Source organism: Taudactylus pleione, unplaced genomic scaffold (genome assembly GCF_031769625.1).
Source record: "Taudactylus pleione unplaced genomic scaffold, aTauple2 ptg000156l, whole genome shotgun sequence".
Classification (NCBI taxonomy): domain Eukaryota; kingdom Metazoa; phylum Chordata; class Amphibia; order Anura; family Myobatrachidae; genus Taudactylus; species Taudactylus pleione.
Window position 1 is genome coordinate 19,392,795 of NW_028284558.1, and position 19,942 is coordinate 19,412,736.

The 19,942-nt window shown below is 39.5% G+C and overlaps 1 protein-coding gene across 1 annotated transcript in view; it reads right to left on the reverse strand.

The window, feature by feature from the left end:
• Positions 1-19,942, reverse strand: part of LRP1B (LDL receptor related protein 1B) — a 1,691,377-nt gene that overhangs the window by 324,412 nt on the left and 1,347,023 nt on the right. The window contains exon 43 of the mRNA XM_088474914.1: positions 18,097-18,301. Within this exon, the coding sequence (XP_088331040.1) occupies positions 18,097-18,301 (205 nt within the window). The remainder of the gene's footprint in view (positions 1-18,096; positions 18,302-19,942) is intronic.

Genomic DNA, 19,942 nt, shown 5'->3' on the forward strand with positions numbered 1-19,942 from the left:
AGAAATTTCTCTCTCCTTCAACTTGGCCTGGTCGTTAGTTTGAGAGACAGGATGAGGCGTTTGTGGGTGGTAACAGGGGAAGGTGCTTGTGAACGGGGGAGTGGAGATCCGAACGCAGGCGTGCCTGACTATGCAAACGGCGTTTTATGGGAGTGAATGATTAAGTAGTGTCATGGCACATGTGACATGGGAGGTTTTTACACTGACTTGATCGTAGTGCTTAAGAGAGGGTATGGTCAACCTTAATCTCTACGACCAGCTCCGATGGTTCCCGATGGTCTCGATTAATCCTTATATCCCCGGAGATGACGTGTAATGCGAACGAGAAGGGGGCGTATTTTTAGTCTTACAGCCGCATCCTCCCCTCGCTCGTCCAGCTAACAATCACATCTTAACGACGCAACTTGCGAGCGCTTCATTTGCATATCCGGCCCCTTTTACCTTACGACCGTGCGACCGCAACAACCAACTCTGAATGAGGTCCTGTGATTGGGAACCCCTGCTCTAGACAATAAAATCAGTGCTTAACAGTCTATTTAGAAGCTAAGGACTTTACATTATATACCATTTCTTCCACCTCCATGCTACCTGTCTCATAACGACAGCATTGTTAGTAGGATTGAAACTGTGGGTTCTTGCTAATGCTAGTTTACTAAAATTGCTGAAAGAAGCAATAAGGCTGCTGGTGACACAGCCCACACAGGCCCTGACTAGTCATATTTGCTGCACTGCTGCTCCCCACCCCTCACCATTGCACCAATTTCCATAACTTCTCATATACCATGTATAAAAAAAAACAGTTACAAGATTTAAATCTAATTATATTTACACTTTGGATATTTACCAATATTAGTTTTTTGAAGATAAAACAGAAATGCCAGCACATTCCTTGTCTATTGAACAAACTAAGGGCCTGATTCAGAGCCGGACGCAATTAGCGCTCGCTCGTCCTGAAAATAGGGGTGGCTATTCAAATGAACCGTTCGCTCTTTGCGGTCTGTTCACGCCTCTAGGTCTGAACGAGTGTACAAAACTTGCGGTCGTTTTTTGGGAAACTACACCCCCTGGCCGCTCGCATCCTACGTCATGTCCGCTATTTATTAGATTAATTGAGTACATCGAACAGGGTATGAACTGCTCGCTATTCTTGTGGTTGGTTTTTGCTACCACAATTTTGCGAGCAGTTCTGGCTTAAAAAAAACCCAGTGACGTGGTCAATGACGCTGCTGTTTTAAATATGCACACCCATAAAACGCCCGTTTTGACCTTTAAGCACGCCTGCGATCGGATCTCCACTCCCCATTTTCAAGCACCTTCCCCTGTTACCACCCACATACGCCTCATCCTGTCACTCAAGTTAGCAAGCATTCGCTATTTTGCGAGCACATGAATTTCGGCCGCACTGACTGGTTCGCGCATGCGTATAACGATCCGTACGCATGCGCAGTTGGGCAAACATCGCTCGGAGCGAACGAGCTGCCGCTTACGAGTGGCTCTGAATCAGGCCCTAAAAACGCAATAGTATAATGAACACAAATGTATTATAAATCATAAGGTATTATAGGCACTGCCTGAACAATTAAATGTTTGTGAGAGATGAGATTTGTCAAACTGCATGCTGTATGAGCTATCTGACCATCCAGAACATAAGAAGAGGCACAATAAAATTATGACAACAAGAACCACTTGTTGGTTAAGGGGTAAACAACAATTATTAATTATCTTATGGGACAAAATTTTCAGAATATATAAAGTGGACCAAATGAATGCATAATTAATCATATTAAGAGGGCAATATTATTAATTATATTATGGCTAAATAATATTTTTTTTTAAGGGTGTAATATTAGTTATTACTTACAGTACATTAAGATGATGATATTATTTGATTGTTAATGGGGCATAATATTAATTTATTTTTAATGGGACAATATTTATTAATTCACAAGGTGTGCACCACTTACAGTGCTATAAAAACATGAGGATGGTGATAATTTCTAAAGCCGTGTATCCACTTGCTGATTAACATGAACAATAATGATATCGTTATCATTCAATCGCTCATTAATCGTGCATGAGTCGGGCATGAAAATGTCAAAAACGACCTGCGATGCGCGCCCGCTGGTCATTGTCGACATTAATCATCGCCTGACCATGACGGTCAGTCTTCCAATAATGACAGATTGACCATGTTCAGGGATGAGGGAGGGTGCCTGCACTGAACAATATATCGTTCAGTTTAGGCACTGCAGGGGAAGAAGAAAGACTGTACGATTACAATGTTGTAATCGTACTGTCGTTCCACTATCTGCTAGTGGATACACACCTTTTGTAGGTATACTGGATTCCCTTCAATCTCTAAAGGAAGTATCATTCTTCTGAAGTGTGGAGGGCGCTGGTCTTGCCCTTGACTTTAGTATAAAGCTGGGTACACTCTGACAGATATATCACCAGTTCCAATGAACTGGCGATGTATCTGTACTGATAGGTGGGTGTGTAGGGACAATATGTCTGTGAACGATGCCGTTCACAGACATATCGCATCTGTCCTGCAGCACAGACGATGCCGATATATCTTGCAGATACAGTATATAGACACATCTGGCTGTGTGTACGGGCGACCCGTACACACAGATGGAAGCGTCGGTGCACAGCCATTTTCAGATCTCTCCAGAGATGTTCAACCGGATTCAAGTCTGGGCTCTGGCTGCGCCACTCAAGGACATTCACAGAGTTGTCCTGAAGCCACTCCTTTGATATCTTGGATGTGTGCTTAGAGTCGTTGTCCTGCTGAAAGATGAGGGGTGGGGCGACCCGCCGGCCACCCGTACACTTGCTGCAGGGACCCGCCATTGACTGCTATCTCAACTGGGTGGGCAATTTAAATTATTTAAAAGATATCAGCACAGACACATACAGTGCATCCAGAAAGTATTCACAGCGCATCACTTTTTCCACATTTTGTTATGTTACAGCCTTATTCCAAAATAAATTAAAAAAAAAACTAAGAAATCACATGTACATAAGTATTCACTGCCTTTGCTCAATACACTTGGCAGCAAATACGGCCGCAAGTATTTTTGAATATGATGCCACAAGCTTGGCACACCTATCTTTTGGCAGTTTCGCCCATTCCTCTTTGCAGCACCTCTCAAGCTCCATCAGGTTGGATGGGAAGCGTCGGTGCACAGCCATTTTCAGATCTCTCCAGAGATTCAAGTCTGGGCGCTGGCTGCGCTACTCAAGGACATTCACAGAGTTGTCCTGAAGCCACTCCTTTGATATCTTGGCTGTGTGCTTAGGGTCGTTGTCCTGCTAAAAGATGAACCGTCATCCCAGTCTGAGGTCAAGAGCGCTCTGGAGCAGGTTTTCATCCAGGATGTCTCTGTACATTGCTGCATTCATCTTTCCCTCTATCTTGACTAGTCTCCCACCACCATGCTTCACTGTAGGGATGGTATTGGCCTGGTGATGAGCGATGCCTGGTTTCCTCCAAACATAATGCCTGGCATTGACGCCAAAAGAGTTCAATCTTTGTCTCATCAGACCAGAGAATTTTGTTTCTCAAGGTCTAAGAGTCCTTCTGGTGTATTTTGGCAAACTCCAGGCAAGCTGCCATGTGCTTTTTACTAAGGAGTGGCTTCCTTCTGGCCACTCTACCATACAGGCCTGATTGGTGGATTGCTGCATCCAACTCTGGGAAGAGTCCTGGTGGTTCCGAACTTCTTCCATTTATGGATGATGGAGGCCACTGTGCTCATTGGGACCTTCAAAGCAGCAGATATTTTTCTCTACCCTTCCCCAGATTTGTGCCTCGAGACAATCCTGTCTCGGAGGTCTACAGACAATTCCTTGGACTTCATGCTTGGTTTGTGCTCTGGCATACACTGTCAAGTGTGAGACCTTATATAGAAATGTGTTTGCCTTTCAAAATCATGTAAAATCAACTGAATTTACCACGTGGGCTCCAATTAAGCTTTAGGAACATCTCAAGGATGATCAGTGGAAACAGGATGCACATGAGCTCAATTTTGAGCTTCATGGCAAAGGCTGTGAATACTTATGTACATGTGATTTCTTAGTTTTTTTAAATTTGCAAAAATATCAAAAACACTTTTACACGTTGTCATTATGGGGTATTGTGTGTAGAATTTTGAGGACAAAAATTAATTTATTCCATTTTGGAATAAGGCTGTAACATAACAAAATGTGGAAAAAGTGAAGCGCTGTGAATACTTTCCAGATGCACTGTAGGTCGAACGATTGGTGTGTTTCACTTACCAATCATTAGATAGGTCGGTGGGTCGGTAGTTGGCCAGGTGTGTACCCAGCTTTAGCCCCATTATAAATATATTTTTATTGCCCCATTAAGAATGAAATAATATTGCTGATTACTAGAATTAATAAATAATATTGCCCTCTTAACATAAGTTAAAAGTAAATTTGGCTCTTCTTATATGTTCATAGTCATACAAAAGTGTTTTAAATAAATCTAGCCATTTTCCATACCCATACTGCCCCATACTTTCCCTCCTCATTACATTGTTTAGCAGAGCTCCACACAGTGACTCTAGTAGAACTAGACAAAATGAATGTGTGCATATCACTCTCAACGAACCATAACAAACTTTCTTATTTTTTTTTTTTATGCTCTGTGATTCATGTCAGTTTCTGGATATCAGCAGCTTTTCTGATAAAGGATAATATACCTGTATTTTGTCAGAAATGTAAATTTTATATATATATATATATTTTTTTTTTCAATGTATAACAATATAATGTATATGTAAAAATATGTCAGGAAATGGCAAAACAAGGTGTAACCATTACAGGACTATGTGGATCTGGGCTTGCATAGTTTATTATGGGCCTAAGCAACCTGTAAATTGTGGACACGATCTGTATAGTTACACCAATTTCAGTACACCATCAAAGCACAGAGGGCTTCCCTTACTGAGAATACTTGCAGACATAATCAGCCAATAACTGTCGTAAACCACCCTTTTCTAAGTGGAAATTGCCGCAATTAAAGCAAGTAATTTGCTAAATATATATATTTTTTTTTACTGTAGCTCTATTTTTTTCTTACTGATGAGTGGAAATATTACCTTTTTTAAATTAATGGATAGCTGGCAAACCTGGTAACGTACAAATGATCTTGCTACAAACGACTATATTAAAGATGAATCATGTTGTCACCAATTACGTTTAGTGAGTAATGGTATAATTTCCACAGTATTTAGCAAAACAATGTCTTTCCTCCAAAAGACTAAAATGTGTTTGTATGCTCTGCTGCAGAAGAAAATGATGTGTATGATAAAGATTCTGTGTACAGCCTTGTATAATATTATAGCAACATATTAATGAACAATAATACTAATGGAGGGTAAAATCATTGCAATCATTCCTTTTTAAACTGCTCTTCTCTCTTTACAAATGATGTGCAGCTGTAATTCTAAAAGCCTTGACATAGAAGTTCTTAAACATTGATATCATTATTACATAGTTGCCTACTCTCCCTTTATGTCCGGTAGAATCACAAATTTCGGAGAGTTCTCCTAGGATCCCAGGACAGTACACAAACCTTCCGCATCCCAAACACTTCTGCAGTGAAGTTGGCCGGGATAGGGATGCAATGACAAAATCCTCCTTTCCCCCCAGTTCCCTTGGGAACTCCCTTTACAGGATCTCACAGAGGTGAGCCCTACAAAGTCATTAACTATGCACTATTATTATTTTTACTACTAATACTCAAGTTCTAATATCATATATTCAAGTAACTGTAATGTGTTTAAATACAAATTCTCACTAGGGGGCAGTAAACCAAATTACAAAGCAGCAGATTTAGAGCAAACCCAATTGCTGGACCAAGAACATGTATACTAATAGAAAGTACTTACTGTCTTTATCTCTGCCAAGCTTCTAATAGCATCAACATTTGTAACTGCTTTGTATTTTTACAGCTGATTGGACTGGGACTAGTGAGTAATTGAGTATATGCAAAAATCAATATGCCCAATGTGTGTAAATGCAGTCATGCAAATAAAAGATTCAAAGGCACTGGAACCTCCCTATAAAAGTAGATTTGTGTCTGAATTTCCTAAACAAAAAACATGGCATAATGTGATATAATTACTTTAAAGTTTTTAAACGTACATAAAAACCCATATTTTTTATGTTTTTCTCACATGAAAGATCATTGCTAATAAAAAAAAACTATTATGAAATAACTTTGTAGTTAAATATCGAATAAAATATTAAGCTACACTTGAAAGACAATTTTACACTATACCATAAAGTGGGAAATTCATAGGCAATTATTAAATTTTAATCAATATGAGTTGGATTATGACTTTGTGGCGTTGTTTTACTGTAACAGCATTCATCTATAACAGAGGATAATAAAAGAAAAAGCCCTGAATTTGATGAAAATATTAAACACATGAATAGTTTTGTTAAAGAACTATATTTGCACATACTGTAATATCTAATGAATAGAACATTCTGATGCTTGCCCTGCACATTTTTAGATTTTATTTTTAGGGATTGTGCAGCTATGAAATCAGTTCATTGTTTAAAAACTTTCAGACTTATATATTAACCTTTATGGCGCATACCAAAGCCGTAACTAGAATTTTTGGTGCCCTGTGCCAGAAAGAGCATTGGTGCCCTCCTCATTTTTCAAAGGGACATAATGCACCCAAAAAAGGCCCATGGCTTCATGGGGAAAGGCCAGGGAAGAGATAAGAGAGGCCAGGAGATGCTGGGGATGAAATAAGAGGAAGCTACAAGCAAGAATGATAATAAACAGAAATTTGACAGGCCCAGACATCGCCCCCTGACCTGTGGTGCCCTGTGCGATGGCACCGGCCGCACTACCCTAGCTACGGCCCTGGTGCATACACACGGTCAGATTTAAAGGATGATAAACAATAACGATATTGGTTGAATCGTCCTATTTTTGCCCCCTCAAACGACCAAATGATGAGCGGGCATGGATGGTCGATATTGATATCGACCATGATCCGTGCATGCATGCCAACCTGGTCGATATCTACCAGGTTAGCCTGGTTACTATAGGGACCCTCGATTGTTGATTGAGGGTCGTTATAGTAGTTGGGGGAATGGTGCAAGTGCTGGATTTTTCATAACCATCATCCAGCACATGTAGGACAATCAGACAACGATCTATGATCATTGTCTGATCTGACCGTGTGTACGGCCCATTAGACTTGTTTCCGATCGTATTGATAGAAAGCCATCTTTTGCCATAATTCATCAGTAAATCTAAGCGGCCAGGCAGCTCTATTGGCGATACTGGCCGGCAACGATAAAATTTGCTGATATGCCTGTCCAATTTCCAGAGAATGTGCATGCATGACCTGACTAGCCAGGTCACTCATGCGCATTGGAACTGTAAGACCATACTTGGGTTTTGCATTCTTCTTGTTGAAAAGATTAATAAATGAATAAACAAAATGTTTAAAAATAGAAAACAAAACAAGAGTAAAAAATATTTACAATAATTAAAACAGAATTTGTAATTGAATTAGTTCTGCTATCTTCATCTCAGGCTATTTGTATTGTCATAATTCTTGTTAAATAGGCACACCCATATTTATTTTGATACATTGGTATTAATGCAGAAAATCTTTAATCAAGACCCTAGGAAATATCCCTTGGAAAACATAACAGACTGGTCCTTTTTTCTGAGTCACTCAAAATCACTGAGGTGTGCCAGCCTACATATGTACTCTGCAAGCAGTAAAGATATTAATGTGTCAGAACTGTGTTAGCAACATGATAACACATGACTGGATCACACATGTAACACTGGCCTATTTTCTGACTTGTCAAACAGTGATACCTGGGGATTACTAAATTGCTACAAAATTGTCAATCTTAGCCCAGCAACAAAGGGGTTCTCAGGGAATATATTCATTGTACTAATCATGTATACTATTGTAATAGAAAGCTTTGGATGAAAATATTCAAAGTTGATATACCGTTTAATACATGGCCACAAGTTCACATCAAAGTAGCTGTCACTTCACAGTGTTCTGAGGGTCAGTGATGTCATCAATTATTACCACATTTATAGACTGTATATTGGTTCAGACCAGTGGCAGATTTTACCTAGGACTGAAGGACTGCAGCCCCCCCCCCCAGTAATATCCACCATCTGCAGGGCTGCCTACCAGTGGCTGTGACTTCCCATTGGAAGCGCTCACTCCTAATCACACGATGAACAAGCAGTCCCATATGGAGGTGTTTTCTACCTCTGGGACTGCCAGTCCTGAATGCAATTAGCAGAAATAGCACTTCCCATGGGAAGCCACTCCCCTCTTATAACGTCAGCCCTATCAGGCTTCATGGGGCTACAGCCAATGCAGTCCCTAGAAGCTGGGTTGTGTGCGTATGCACTTTTATTCCTCTTTTCCCCAGCAAGACTTTTTTGCGCAAGTGCAATGCATACCATGTCCCGGCCAACATCAACTGCACCTGAACTGCCGCCCAAACAGATAGCCCCGCCCCCTTTTATAACTGTAAGACCCACAAATGTTTAAGACCACACAATAGATTTCTCTTCTAAAAAGACAGCAGGTCTGCCTTAAGAAGCATATTTTCAGCTCAAACCGGCACTGTCTTCTATTGCATTCAGTGGTATTTTATACCCTTTCTTCCCTTCTTGCTGGGGTGACAGCACTTTTGAAATAAGTGGCTGGTAATTTTTCAAGAGGCATGAGAGGAGAAAACACTGAGGTCTCCAGCCTTAATAAACAACACAATGTCTGAATAGCACAATAGAGATCTGCAGGGGATATATTGTTCTCTGCAACCACAGGTTACATATATACAGTATTATGAGCTGAGCAAGCGTACAGGAGCTGCTGTGAACAAAAACACCAAAACGCATTGTTCTAAATAATACTGACTTTTTTTTCTTCTTCTAAAAGACGTCACCATTAATGAAATTTAATGGAATGAGGTACAAAAACACATCACACATACAAACACAACACACAAGAAAGCACACAATCATAAGTCAAGATGATAAAACCTGCTATTAGAGAGCTTTAAAGCAGCATCGGTCGCTCTATAATGCAGTCTGCAAAATGACTATTTATACATTTTCATGTTACAACGAGATTTACAGGATATTGTATTTTAAGCCTTGGTCTTGGCAATAGCAACTTCTTGGTGGGAAATGTGCCAGTTTTCTGGGGTTATCGGAAGCAACTAAATGGAAGTTCAATACCATGATATACTGAATAATACAGAGAGGAGAATGATTCACAACATCATAGTTCAGTTTTGGTCAAGTTAGGGACAGAAAATTGTATTTTACTGAAAGTGTGTGTAATACTTGGAATAGAACAGAAACAAAAACTAAAATAATGCAAAAATGAAGATCACTACAGCTCGACCTAGACTAGATGGTACAGTATAATCAAGCAATTTTCTATCTGCAAATAACGTACAGTACCTGCTATTGATTCCATGTATATACTGTACACACTATAAATGCATGATCACATTAAACATGGTCAAGGTTCTTCTGCACAAGCAGTGTGGGCAACCATTGTGAGTTTTTTAAGCAATTTTTTATTAGGTTTGTTTTAAGACAGAATCAAAAGCTGAAGTCTAATATAATTTTAAAAATCTACATTAAACAAGTTCCTCTATCATATTTTGGTAAAATACAGATGTCTTCATATACACCTATCCTCAAATCGCACCAAATATCCCCGTTTTGTCATGCCGCTGATTTTGCATCTTAGTAGAACCATGCGTACCGCCAGATACTTTTTCACAAAATATGCAGGGCCAAAATAATAATATTTTTTTGGCTTCATAGGTAGTGGACCTTCATCAGTATTCATTTGACTTGAACCTGATATGACCATGGCCTATTTTGGTTATACTTTTATTTTATGTTTGGCAGTTAAATGCGTATGCAAGCCTTTTGTAGAACTGCCAATATTTTTAAAACAACACTGTAAGTTTTGCATTTTGCTGTTTAATTATCAACAGTTGTCAAACAATGAAACCAAACATCTCATACATCTTTTTTATGAGTGACGTTGGGATTTTTTGTGCTATTGCCATAATATAAAATTCCAAAGTGTCACTTTGAAATGCAAGAATAAAGTATGTGGGTGTGTTTTACTGTACACTAACACATCTTTATTTAAATTAGATAGTAAGTATGGATGTTACAGTAAAGGTACCTTAATCAGAACAAAGACAACTTAAGTCTTATTTTTTATATCTGTTTCCTGCTATTAAGCACCAGACAACATTGTGACAAGTCCACAAGTAAAATTCTTTTTACATTTTTCTACTTATTATTATTATTATTATTATTATTATTATTATTATTATGTCATTCTGTAGGTATATATGAATAATGAATGGTATTTCTATGATACCAGAGAGGCAGTTTAATATCCGTCTCATTTTGTACATCAAATTGCTGTTATTTCACAATGGCACTACTATGTACGTAGCTATAGTGGGTGCAGTGGGTACCATTGCTATGGGCCCCAGAGGCTTAAGAGTCCCCAGACACAGGTCACATACCAAGTTACTAGAATAGCCTGCATAGCAATAGGGTCTAACCTGTTGGAGGCCTAAATGAGATGACAAATGTATTTTTAGCAAATTATGTTTGTAGTGGATGTTATAATGGTATAGGGAGCCTGTAAGGTGGCATTATCTGAACTAAGCCCTGTATTTTGGTGTAATTTGAACTCTAGGGCCCTATCATGTTAGATAATATGAACTGGGGCAATGTAATATGGCACAATATGAACTGGAGGGGCAATAGTATTGCATACTATGAACAGGAAACAGTAATGTGGCATAACATGAACTGGGGCACTTTAATGTGGCATAATATAACTTGGGGGTGCTGAAATATTGCAATGTATGATCTTTGGGCAGTACATTGTGGCATAATATGAAATGGGGCACTACAATGTGACATACAATGAACTAGGGCAAATACAATGTGGCATAATATGAACTAGAGGCAATACAATGTGGAAATATAAACTGAGGACACTTCAATGTGACATAATATGCACTGCGGATAATGTATGGTGTAATGTGAATTGGGGGCACTGTGTGGTATAATGTATACAGGCAGCACTACAATGTGGCATATTGGGAGCTAAGGAACTTCTATGTGGTATAGAATGAACTAGGGCACTACTATGGGTCATAAAGTGAACTATGGCTCTACTATAGGGCATAACATTACTAGTATACTACTATGGGGCATAAAAGTACCTAGAGCAATACTATGAGGAATAAACTTAACTACGGCAATACTATTGGGCACAAAATGAACAACAGCAGAAGAGAAAGGTTTCTCTCTAGAAGTATTAGGGTGGTAGTCTTTTTAAAATGTTGCTATGGGGCCCACAAAAGTTTGGCTACGCTCCTGGGCACTACTGTCACACTTTTAAATGCAGTGCGCAAGAAAAAAGTTTGTGTGTTTTAACACAAATTTAATACAATTCTTTTGTGGCAAGCTGTTTTTTCTGATTTAATTCGAAATGTTATTTATTAAATGAATAATAACCAGAGACCACAAAGAGAAGGAATCAGGTAGTACAGTTAGAGTACACAACATAACAATGTTTGCCCCCTATAGCAGACTATACAGCATACAGTGTGTAGTTGCGAACAGCACAATGTGATGAATATAAGAGTCCTCAAGGCCATCCAGTAAGAGAAGAAAATAAAAAAAGATAATTTTCCATTTTTCTTTGCAGCCTTGAACCGAGAACTTCTGGGAAATAAAAACTAGAGTATTCCTTAATTGTATTCTTATTTGATTTGCATATAGTACCACTTGTTTAGGAAAGCTGTCCAAAAATCAGTTTATCAAGGGGGATGCCATACTTATCTACTCTCCTGAAAGTTGTGGGAAGCAACCAAATTTTCAAGGAGCCCCCCCGCACCTCTGGAAGAGTATCCATATCTCCCAATTCCCGCCTACTTCCTGTGGGTAGGATGGGGAGATGATTGCCAGGAATCATGGCATAATTGCTGTGAGTTGCAGCTCCATATGAAGAAGGCAGGGCTAAAGGAAGCAAAAATGCATAATTTAGTCCCACCCCTCCTGACGCTCCCGCAATTCGCAGCAGTTTGCCATGATGGGGGTGGGGCCTAAGGACGTAGAAACTCAGCCCTGCCCCCCAAAGTGGCCAGCTGTGTCTGCTCTCTGGGCATCTCCCGGGGAGCAGATAATAAATGTCGGCAAGTATGGGAGATGCTGTTTAATATTGATCTAAATCAGTGGTCTGCAACCATAATTGTAGTGGGAGCTGCTTGAGAAAAGTGAGACGTCTTGAAGAGCCACATTTTATTTTTGAAAGCTAAAATCAGGCTAATAACCAAATTTGTCATAGAAAAACAACAATGCATTTATTAATACAGTGATAAAGCGGTCTATTTACTAAGCTTTGTTTTCAGCGGGGACCAGGGTGCTGCTGAATGGTTTGTGCAGGTGGGACAGTGGATGGCCAGGTCCCACACCCTCTTTTCACAGTGCCCAATCTATACCTCTGATACCTGTTGAAAGCGGTCAACGGGAGCAGGGTATTGTTGGATAGATTATGCAGGTGGGACAGTGGATGGCCTGGTCCAACACTCCCACCAAACAAGTGCCCAGTCAGCGCTTCTCTTAACGCAGTCAGCGACTAGTCTGCTGACAGTGTCTGTCATGCACTGCCACCGCGCCTCGTGACACACACGTCCTATGCACGGCTTGCGTGCCATCAGGTTAGTGCCATACTAACATAAGGCGGGCTACCCAGATTGCGGTCGCGAGTCACCGGTAGTTCTCGAATGACGGGTTGGTAACCGCAGATCTAAATTAATATCTACAAGATAGCAGCGCCGATGCCTGACCATTCGGCCCGCTGTAGCTGTCACTTTCAACAGCTACAGCTTGGCACTGCCCTATCCCCACAGCAGGGACAGCGCTGTCCCTGTTGCAGCAGCTGCCGGCTCCAGGCTGCACGCGGGGATCTCGCGATACTTGCGAGATCCAAAGCATGCTCAGTGGAGCCGGCCGTGACTGAGACACAGCACATCAGCACTAGGCTGATGCGCTGCGGTCTCTAGCGGGGAGTGCCAGCTATCGCTCCCCCGCTCCAGCTGATGAGATGTGTATACATCGCATCGGTAGTGCTCCCTGCTTCGCCTCGGTAAAGAGGTGAAGCAAGAAGCGATATAACAGCACATTAAGTGCTTGTTTCTTTGCACTTTAGGTTTTCTGTTTTTTACAAAGTGTAGTCATGTGCTGTATGCAATTGTAATATTCTCTCTTATTAAAGAAAGCATATATTACTTGTTATTTAAATCTTCAGAATACCTATTTTTCAAAAATGTTCGGAAATTGATACATAATCATATTTAACTATAAACATTATTTATATCTATAACTAAGAGAAAACTAAACACAATGTAGTATCAGAAACAATTTGTTATATGAAATAAGAAAATACAGAACAATAGTTCAAAATTATAGCTGTATTATATGTGCCTTATTGGTACATTTGTGGAGTGTTAGGAGGCTGTCAAATAATGCATTGAACATGTGTAATAAACCTTGAGCATTGCAATGAGCTTGCAGTCTTAATAAGAAAGCTACCCAACGCAACCCAAAATTGCTTCTATAGCCAGGTTGAACCCATTAAGTAACAGGAATGTCAGAGAAGGCCAAGAAATTCAATAGGCAGCAAATTCAATATTCTCTAGCAAAGGGTAAGATACACAGATATGTCGCCTGATATCTTAGAGCCCCATTAGATCATGTTTGAACTGCTAAAAATAAGAGCAGTAAGTTGAAAGCAAATGACCGCTTGGACTTCTGTACACCTACATATTTATTACATCTTCATTACAACCTAATGTGAGTAATATTTTTGTTAACCACATTCAAACACCTGTAGAATGTGAGTGGAGGTGGTGGGTGGGTGAAGGATAAGATGCTATTTAGTTCATTGCAGCTTCAACCTCCAAAACATTACACAGTTTTTGCCCGGGGTTGTAAGATGAACCATGGAGCCCGGGGAGAAAGGATTGCAAGGAGCAGCTCCCCGGAGTGCACCTATAAGCTACCAACTCATAGCGACACTACTGGCAAGTGCTCCAGATTGACTGTTTGTAATCCAATTTTAATTGAAATGATTAGTAAATGGAGTCAGAAGATTACCGTTGAGTGATGTGGTCTTTTGACCTGCCTAACAAGCCCTTATGTAGTCCAAGATTGATCAGGCTGCCTGGTTCAATACAGGATTCAATAAAGGGGGGAGGGGGGATGCACTAAGGCTTGGAGAGAGATAAAGTAGAGAGTTATGAAGTACCAACCAATCAGCTCCTGTCATTCTTCAAACACAGCCTGTAACATGACAGTTAGAATCTGATTGGTTGATACTTTATCACTCTCTACTTTATCTCTCTCCAAGACTTAGTGCATCTCTCCCTATGATCTTGTGCAATTTGGCTCCCTGTGCATTGCATACAAGTTGGTTGATGCAGAGTTGAACACACAGATGTTTGTAGAGCATATCCTGTTTTTGCACACACAATATAGGGCCTTATTCACTACGGAACACAACTGCGAATGCAATAGCGATTAAGCATGCAGTTCAACTGCGATAGCATGCTAATCCATTGCGATCGCAATGCTGCCGCTGCACTACACAAGGACACCCACTTTACTTAACACACATCCGTACTGTTTAGAAAGACTGCAAAACCATCGGTACAATCGAGTACCATCGCAGCCTCACACACACTTATACAAGCCCTGACCTTACTCAGAAATTGCTAACTTCCATGCACGCTTTCAGGCCTCAGGCTGCATCGGCCATTGCAATGTATAATTTATGCACGCCCCTGTAACGGCGTAGAAACGCACTGGCACACCTGCGTTCGGCCCAACCACCCACCCCGTTACCACCCACAAACAGCACTTCCTGTCACTCTACGATGGGTCTGCATAGTCCCTGCGATCGCAGTCCCAACCGCAATGGCTAGTTTGCGCACATGCAGTACGCAACAATCGGCCGATTGCGTTTGTATAGCAACTGCGTTCCTGGCCGAATCAGGCCCATAGTCTCCAGAACTGCAGGACAGGCAATGCAGAATCGTACGCATTTTGGTCACATTTACGCTTATGTCTGAAGATGTGTAACTGGGATGTACAGGGCATTCTCAAACTTCAGTGAGGGCTTATCAAGCATCAATTAGGGCATATACAGAGCTACGTATAAGATAAAATATGCCTGTTTGGAAGCATATCTTTTGTACCTAATACAGGGCAGATGCAAGTGCACATTGATGATGATGATGAGGGTGCTGACTAGTAACAAACCAGGTGAACACATAGGGGCAGTCTCATCTTCTTGGTGAGATACTGTAAGAGTGTGTACGCACCCATGATCATCTTCTATCTCAACAAAACAGGTCTCATCTGCTGATTTTGTTTTACAGTATGTTCGTCCTAATACTACTTCTGCAACAAAGCAGTACAATGTTGGGCAAACCTGGAAGTGTGTCCACACTACCAACCAATCTGTCCAGTACTTCTGCCAATGCTCCTCTAACAGTGTAGCCAGATACAGTATTTTTTCAGCAGATGGTTTTAAGAAATGAGGATCACGGACAGTAAGGTACTGTAGAGTGTAATATTGTATACAGTATGCAATATACTTCATGAATCTGCATGTTTATCAGGACTTTAAATTATCAGAAACATCATGTATTATTGTAAAAGTGTGTACCCAGCTTAGTTGTCAATATGTACCACTGCTTATCACAGCTGTAATAAACAGGCTCACGCTGCAATTCACTAAAGTATGGACCTCTTGCTATGCTAAAACAAACTGGCCTATAACTGAAAGCCTACATTGGTAGCTTCATACTTTAGGGCAGGGACCATGTAAAAGTATATTGTGTATAAACAAGTGAAAGAGCGCACATGCATATAAATTATTTCCGTGAGCAGTTTAACATGTTTGCCTTACAGAGCAATATACTGCAATGGGACATTGCACTTGCACCTCAGTGTAACTAAGCATAAAATCACCCTAAGATGGCATTCACTTTGATTGGGGGAGCAGTTTAATAAATTGACCATTTCTGGGTTTGGATTGTGGTAAACTCCAACTGTGATTTCATGACGGTAACCCGTTCACTAAGTTGGTTAAAACAGTGATAACCCCTATTTTCATAGAAAAAAGGGGCTATTACTGTTCAGTAAATATATTTTTAAGGGGTCTATAAATAACAATCCACATTTTTAATGCAGTTGTGATGAAATAAAATTGGCTAATTTTGCAAAATTAAATGGATATTTTTACTTGAATTTATCAAAAGTCCTGGTGAAGAGTTGGAAGCAAAATGATAGCTACAGTACCGCTATCACCTTTCTTCTGAGTTCAGACCCAGCCAGCTGTATGTGCGGCTGTCGGGTTGCGCATGCGTCATTAGGGGCTGACGGGGAAGGATCCAAAAATACAAAATAGTAGCAAATGGGCTACAATGGGCTACTGCCATCTGAAGATGGCGTCAGATACCCGGACCAAGCTCCGGAATACTTTGCATTGCGTGACCTAGTAAATTTGACCATTTATCAGCCGCCATAGAAACATACATCATGGGGATTCTTATATTTCCCGCAAAATTACTTTCATAAATTACATTACACTGTTTTTTATTATAAGTATCATTAAATGATTAATTATCAACTCTTGGACACTTATTTCTAAAAATATGCACATATTTATTTTCTCACCTATAAAACTACTTAAATACAGTAATGTATACAACCAAATTTCCTGAAAAGTGTGTATAATCTATAACTGATTCAAATAAATTACTTTCACAATGAATGTCAGTTCTCATAAGAACTAATACATTAAACAATAAAATGGTTTGACTCTAGCTGGGCACACACTACTAGTCGATGTGCAAATGACGCAAAGGTTGTCCCGATTTTCCTTGAAGTCTTGTACAAACGATATAGTACATACACATTGCGCAATCATTGAAACAACAGAAGAAAATATTTTGCATAGTTTGGTCATTATATCGTTAACTATACAGTATAACGTTAACATATCACCTGGTTGTCCAGTTGGGCATACACTCTAGACAATTTGCACAAAATCCTTAACAACATCTTCAGATCTGTCTGGCAGATCAGAAGATGTGATGAATGACGCACGGGAATGTGGACAATTTGTTGTTCCAATTCGTCTCAAAATGACAAATTGCCCAATATATACTCTAGTGTGTACCCAGCTTAACGCTATTGCATTACAAGATGAAGTATATGACAGTATGTGATTGAAAAATAAGTTTACTTTTCTCTTAGCATTTTTAATGTACCTCCAAGCTATAAATCAAACCCGGCATAATCCACTCCCTAATGTAAATGATATAGATATTAGAAACTATTGCTGAGTTCTGTGACAACCGCAGCTTTAGATACAGTAAAGGGAGCAGAAATCCATTTGTGATGGGGGAGTAGGGACATTGTGCAGACACCAAAGGCGCACACATGAAAATAGGGGCAAGGTCACGCATTGTACACCATTTTGTAAAGTAACACCCAGAACCTTCCATGTTCCTCATTATACTAGGGGTGTGGCCAGTGTTCCTGACCCCGTTCCTCATCATACGGGGGGTGTGGCCAGTGTTCTTGACCTGCTGGGCAGGCACCAGCCTCTCTAGGCAGCGACATCCATTCTCCACTGCTCTGTACAGCAGCAATGAGAGAGGTCGGTGCCTCCCAACCTTTTCCCCCAGCGAGACACCAAAATCAGAACGGTAGAGAGGTATGCTCTACTGCAAGAAAACATGTGACAAATCATAACTTAGGATAATATGTACACAAAAGAGTACAAACAGTATTGCGAAAAATCACATTTACAGCCGAAATCAACACATTCCCGAGGTGACATTTCAAGAAAAACCCAGATTATTAACTCTGAAACCATTTGCTAAACCATGGGATAATATTAGTGATATCTGAGGGTGAATTATGATTCATGTTTATTGTTTACTTACATATCTGTGTGATCCATCATATTCACATCGTTCAATCTTCCCCAAGCTGCCATCAGAGTAGTACAGTTTCTCTGCCGAATGATCAATGGTCAGACCGTTCGGAGTAACTATGTCCGTGCTAACAATCACCTGGGCATTTTTTCCAGAGAGTGTGGACCTCATTATACTTGGGTGTTGCTCATTCCAGTTAGTCCAAAACATTAAACTAGACAGGAGATAGATAGAGCACATTCATGTGCATTATACATATATAATAGAACATGCAACAGTATGCTAGAAGCATTTTAACTTAGTAATTAAAGAAAACAAGTAATAATTGTGGTTATTCCCAAACATACTGTACATATAGAATACTATTCATCCCAATCTATCCTGAAAACAAGTCTGCTTATAATTATCTCAGACCAGTTATTCAGGCTGTACAGGAAAGATACTGTATCTTGCAAACTATTGACCAAGCCACATTCGAAGTGTAAATTAGATTAAAATTACGCAGGGTATATAGGAATCATTTGGCATAGCTGGGGCTCTATTTGTAAACCTAAACGAAGGGGCATATTCAACTAGCCGTAAGGTTTTCCCCGCAAAAATTAACATGGGTATTGCGACCAATTTTCTATTACCACAGGTATGCGTGCTCCCGATATACGCGGAAAAAATAGGAAAAAAACGGTTGCAATTTTTTTCTTGGGGAAAACCCAAATTAAAAAAAAGAATTGGGTAACAGCTTGTAGCCTAAAAAAATTAAAAAAATAAATATTAACAGTAAATGGTTATTGTTGCCCCAAATAAAAATATATTCGAGTAATTTAAGGTCATTATTGGTTTTAGCAACCAATAATGACATGCAATTATTGGGCTAATAAATCCAACTGGACACTTCCTATTGCTTAATTAGCCATTTGAGGGGGTGTTTTATGGGTTCTTGAAATATGCCCCTAAGTTTCTAATCAACCACTGAAATGAATAATAGATACATACATTCTTACATTTCGCAATGGTTACAAATTGGAACTATCTCTACAATACTAGCTCAACAATTCTCATACTTTACAGAAAATAAATTATGAAAAATATTGCTTTAAACACAAACTTAAACACCTAAACAGAAACTGAAAACTGAAAGCTTTTATTGCAAAATGATTTTTATTACTTTCTTATAACCTGTGTTGTTGTTGTTGTTTTTGTTTTATGGGTTATTTGTCAAAGTTTTTACTGTCAAATAAATGATGAACAAAGGAAAAGATGTTTTAGTTGCATTTAGACTGCAAGAATGGGGATTACTATAGATCCATTAGGTATGTTTTATTCGTAGCTCTTTCCCACTTGCATAAAAAATACATTAACATTACAAATTGAATTTTTCCATTTGCATAAGTATTATGAAGATATCCTGAGTTGTTCTACCTATAACTGAAACCACTGCTATGAATTTCTGCAGACGGCGTACTGTAGCTCAGTGGTTAAGTGTAGTCTCTATAATTACAGTTGGCGATCAGTTTGAGTACTTTTGCCAACTCTTTGCCATAATAGACAAGTCACTTTTTGTCTCACTATCGCTCATACCAGCAAATTTTAAGGTCTATTGAAAAAAAAAGGTTACTGAAATATTCTGTACATAGTGTTGCACAAACTTGCTTTATTTGGTTAAAGATGATTGATATTAAGTTAAACAATAGATGTGGACATTGTATTATATTGTGTACTATTGATTCTGTTTACTAATATTAATATTATAGTGTTTTCCTTGTAAAATTGAACATATAAAACATATTTATAAAAAAACACAGTTATTTCTATTGGTAAAGTTGAAAATGTATAACCTTATATAACATATCTAGCAAAT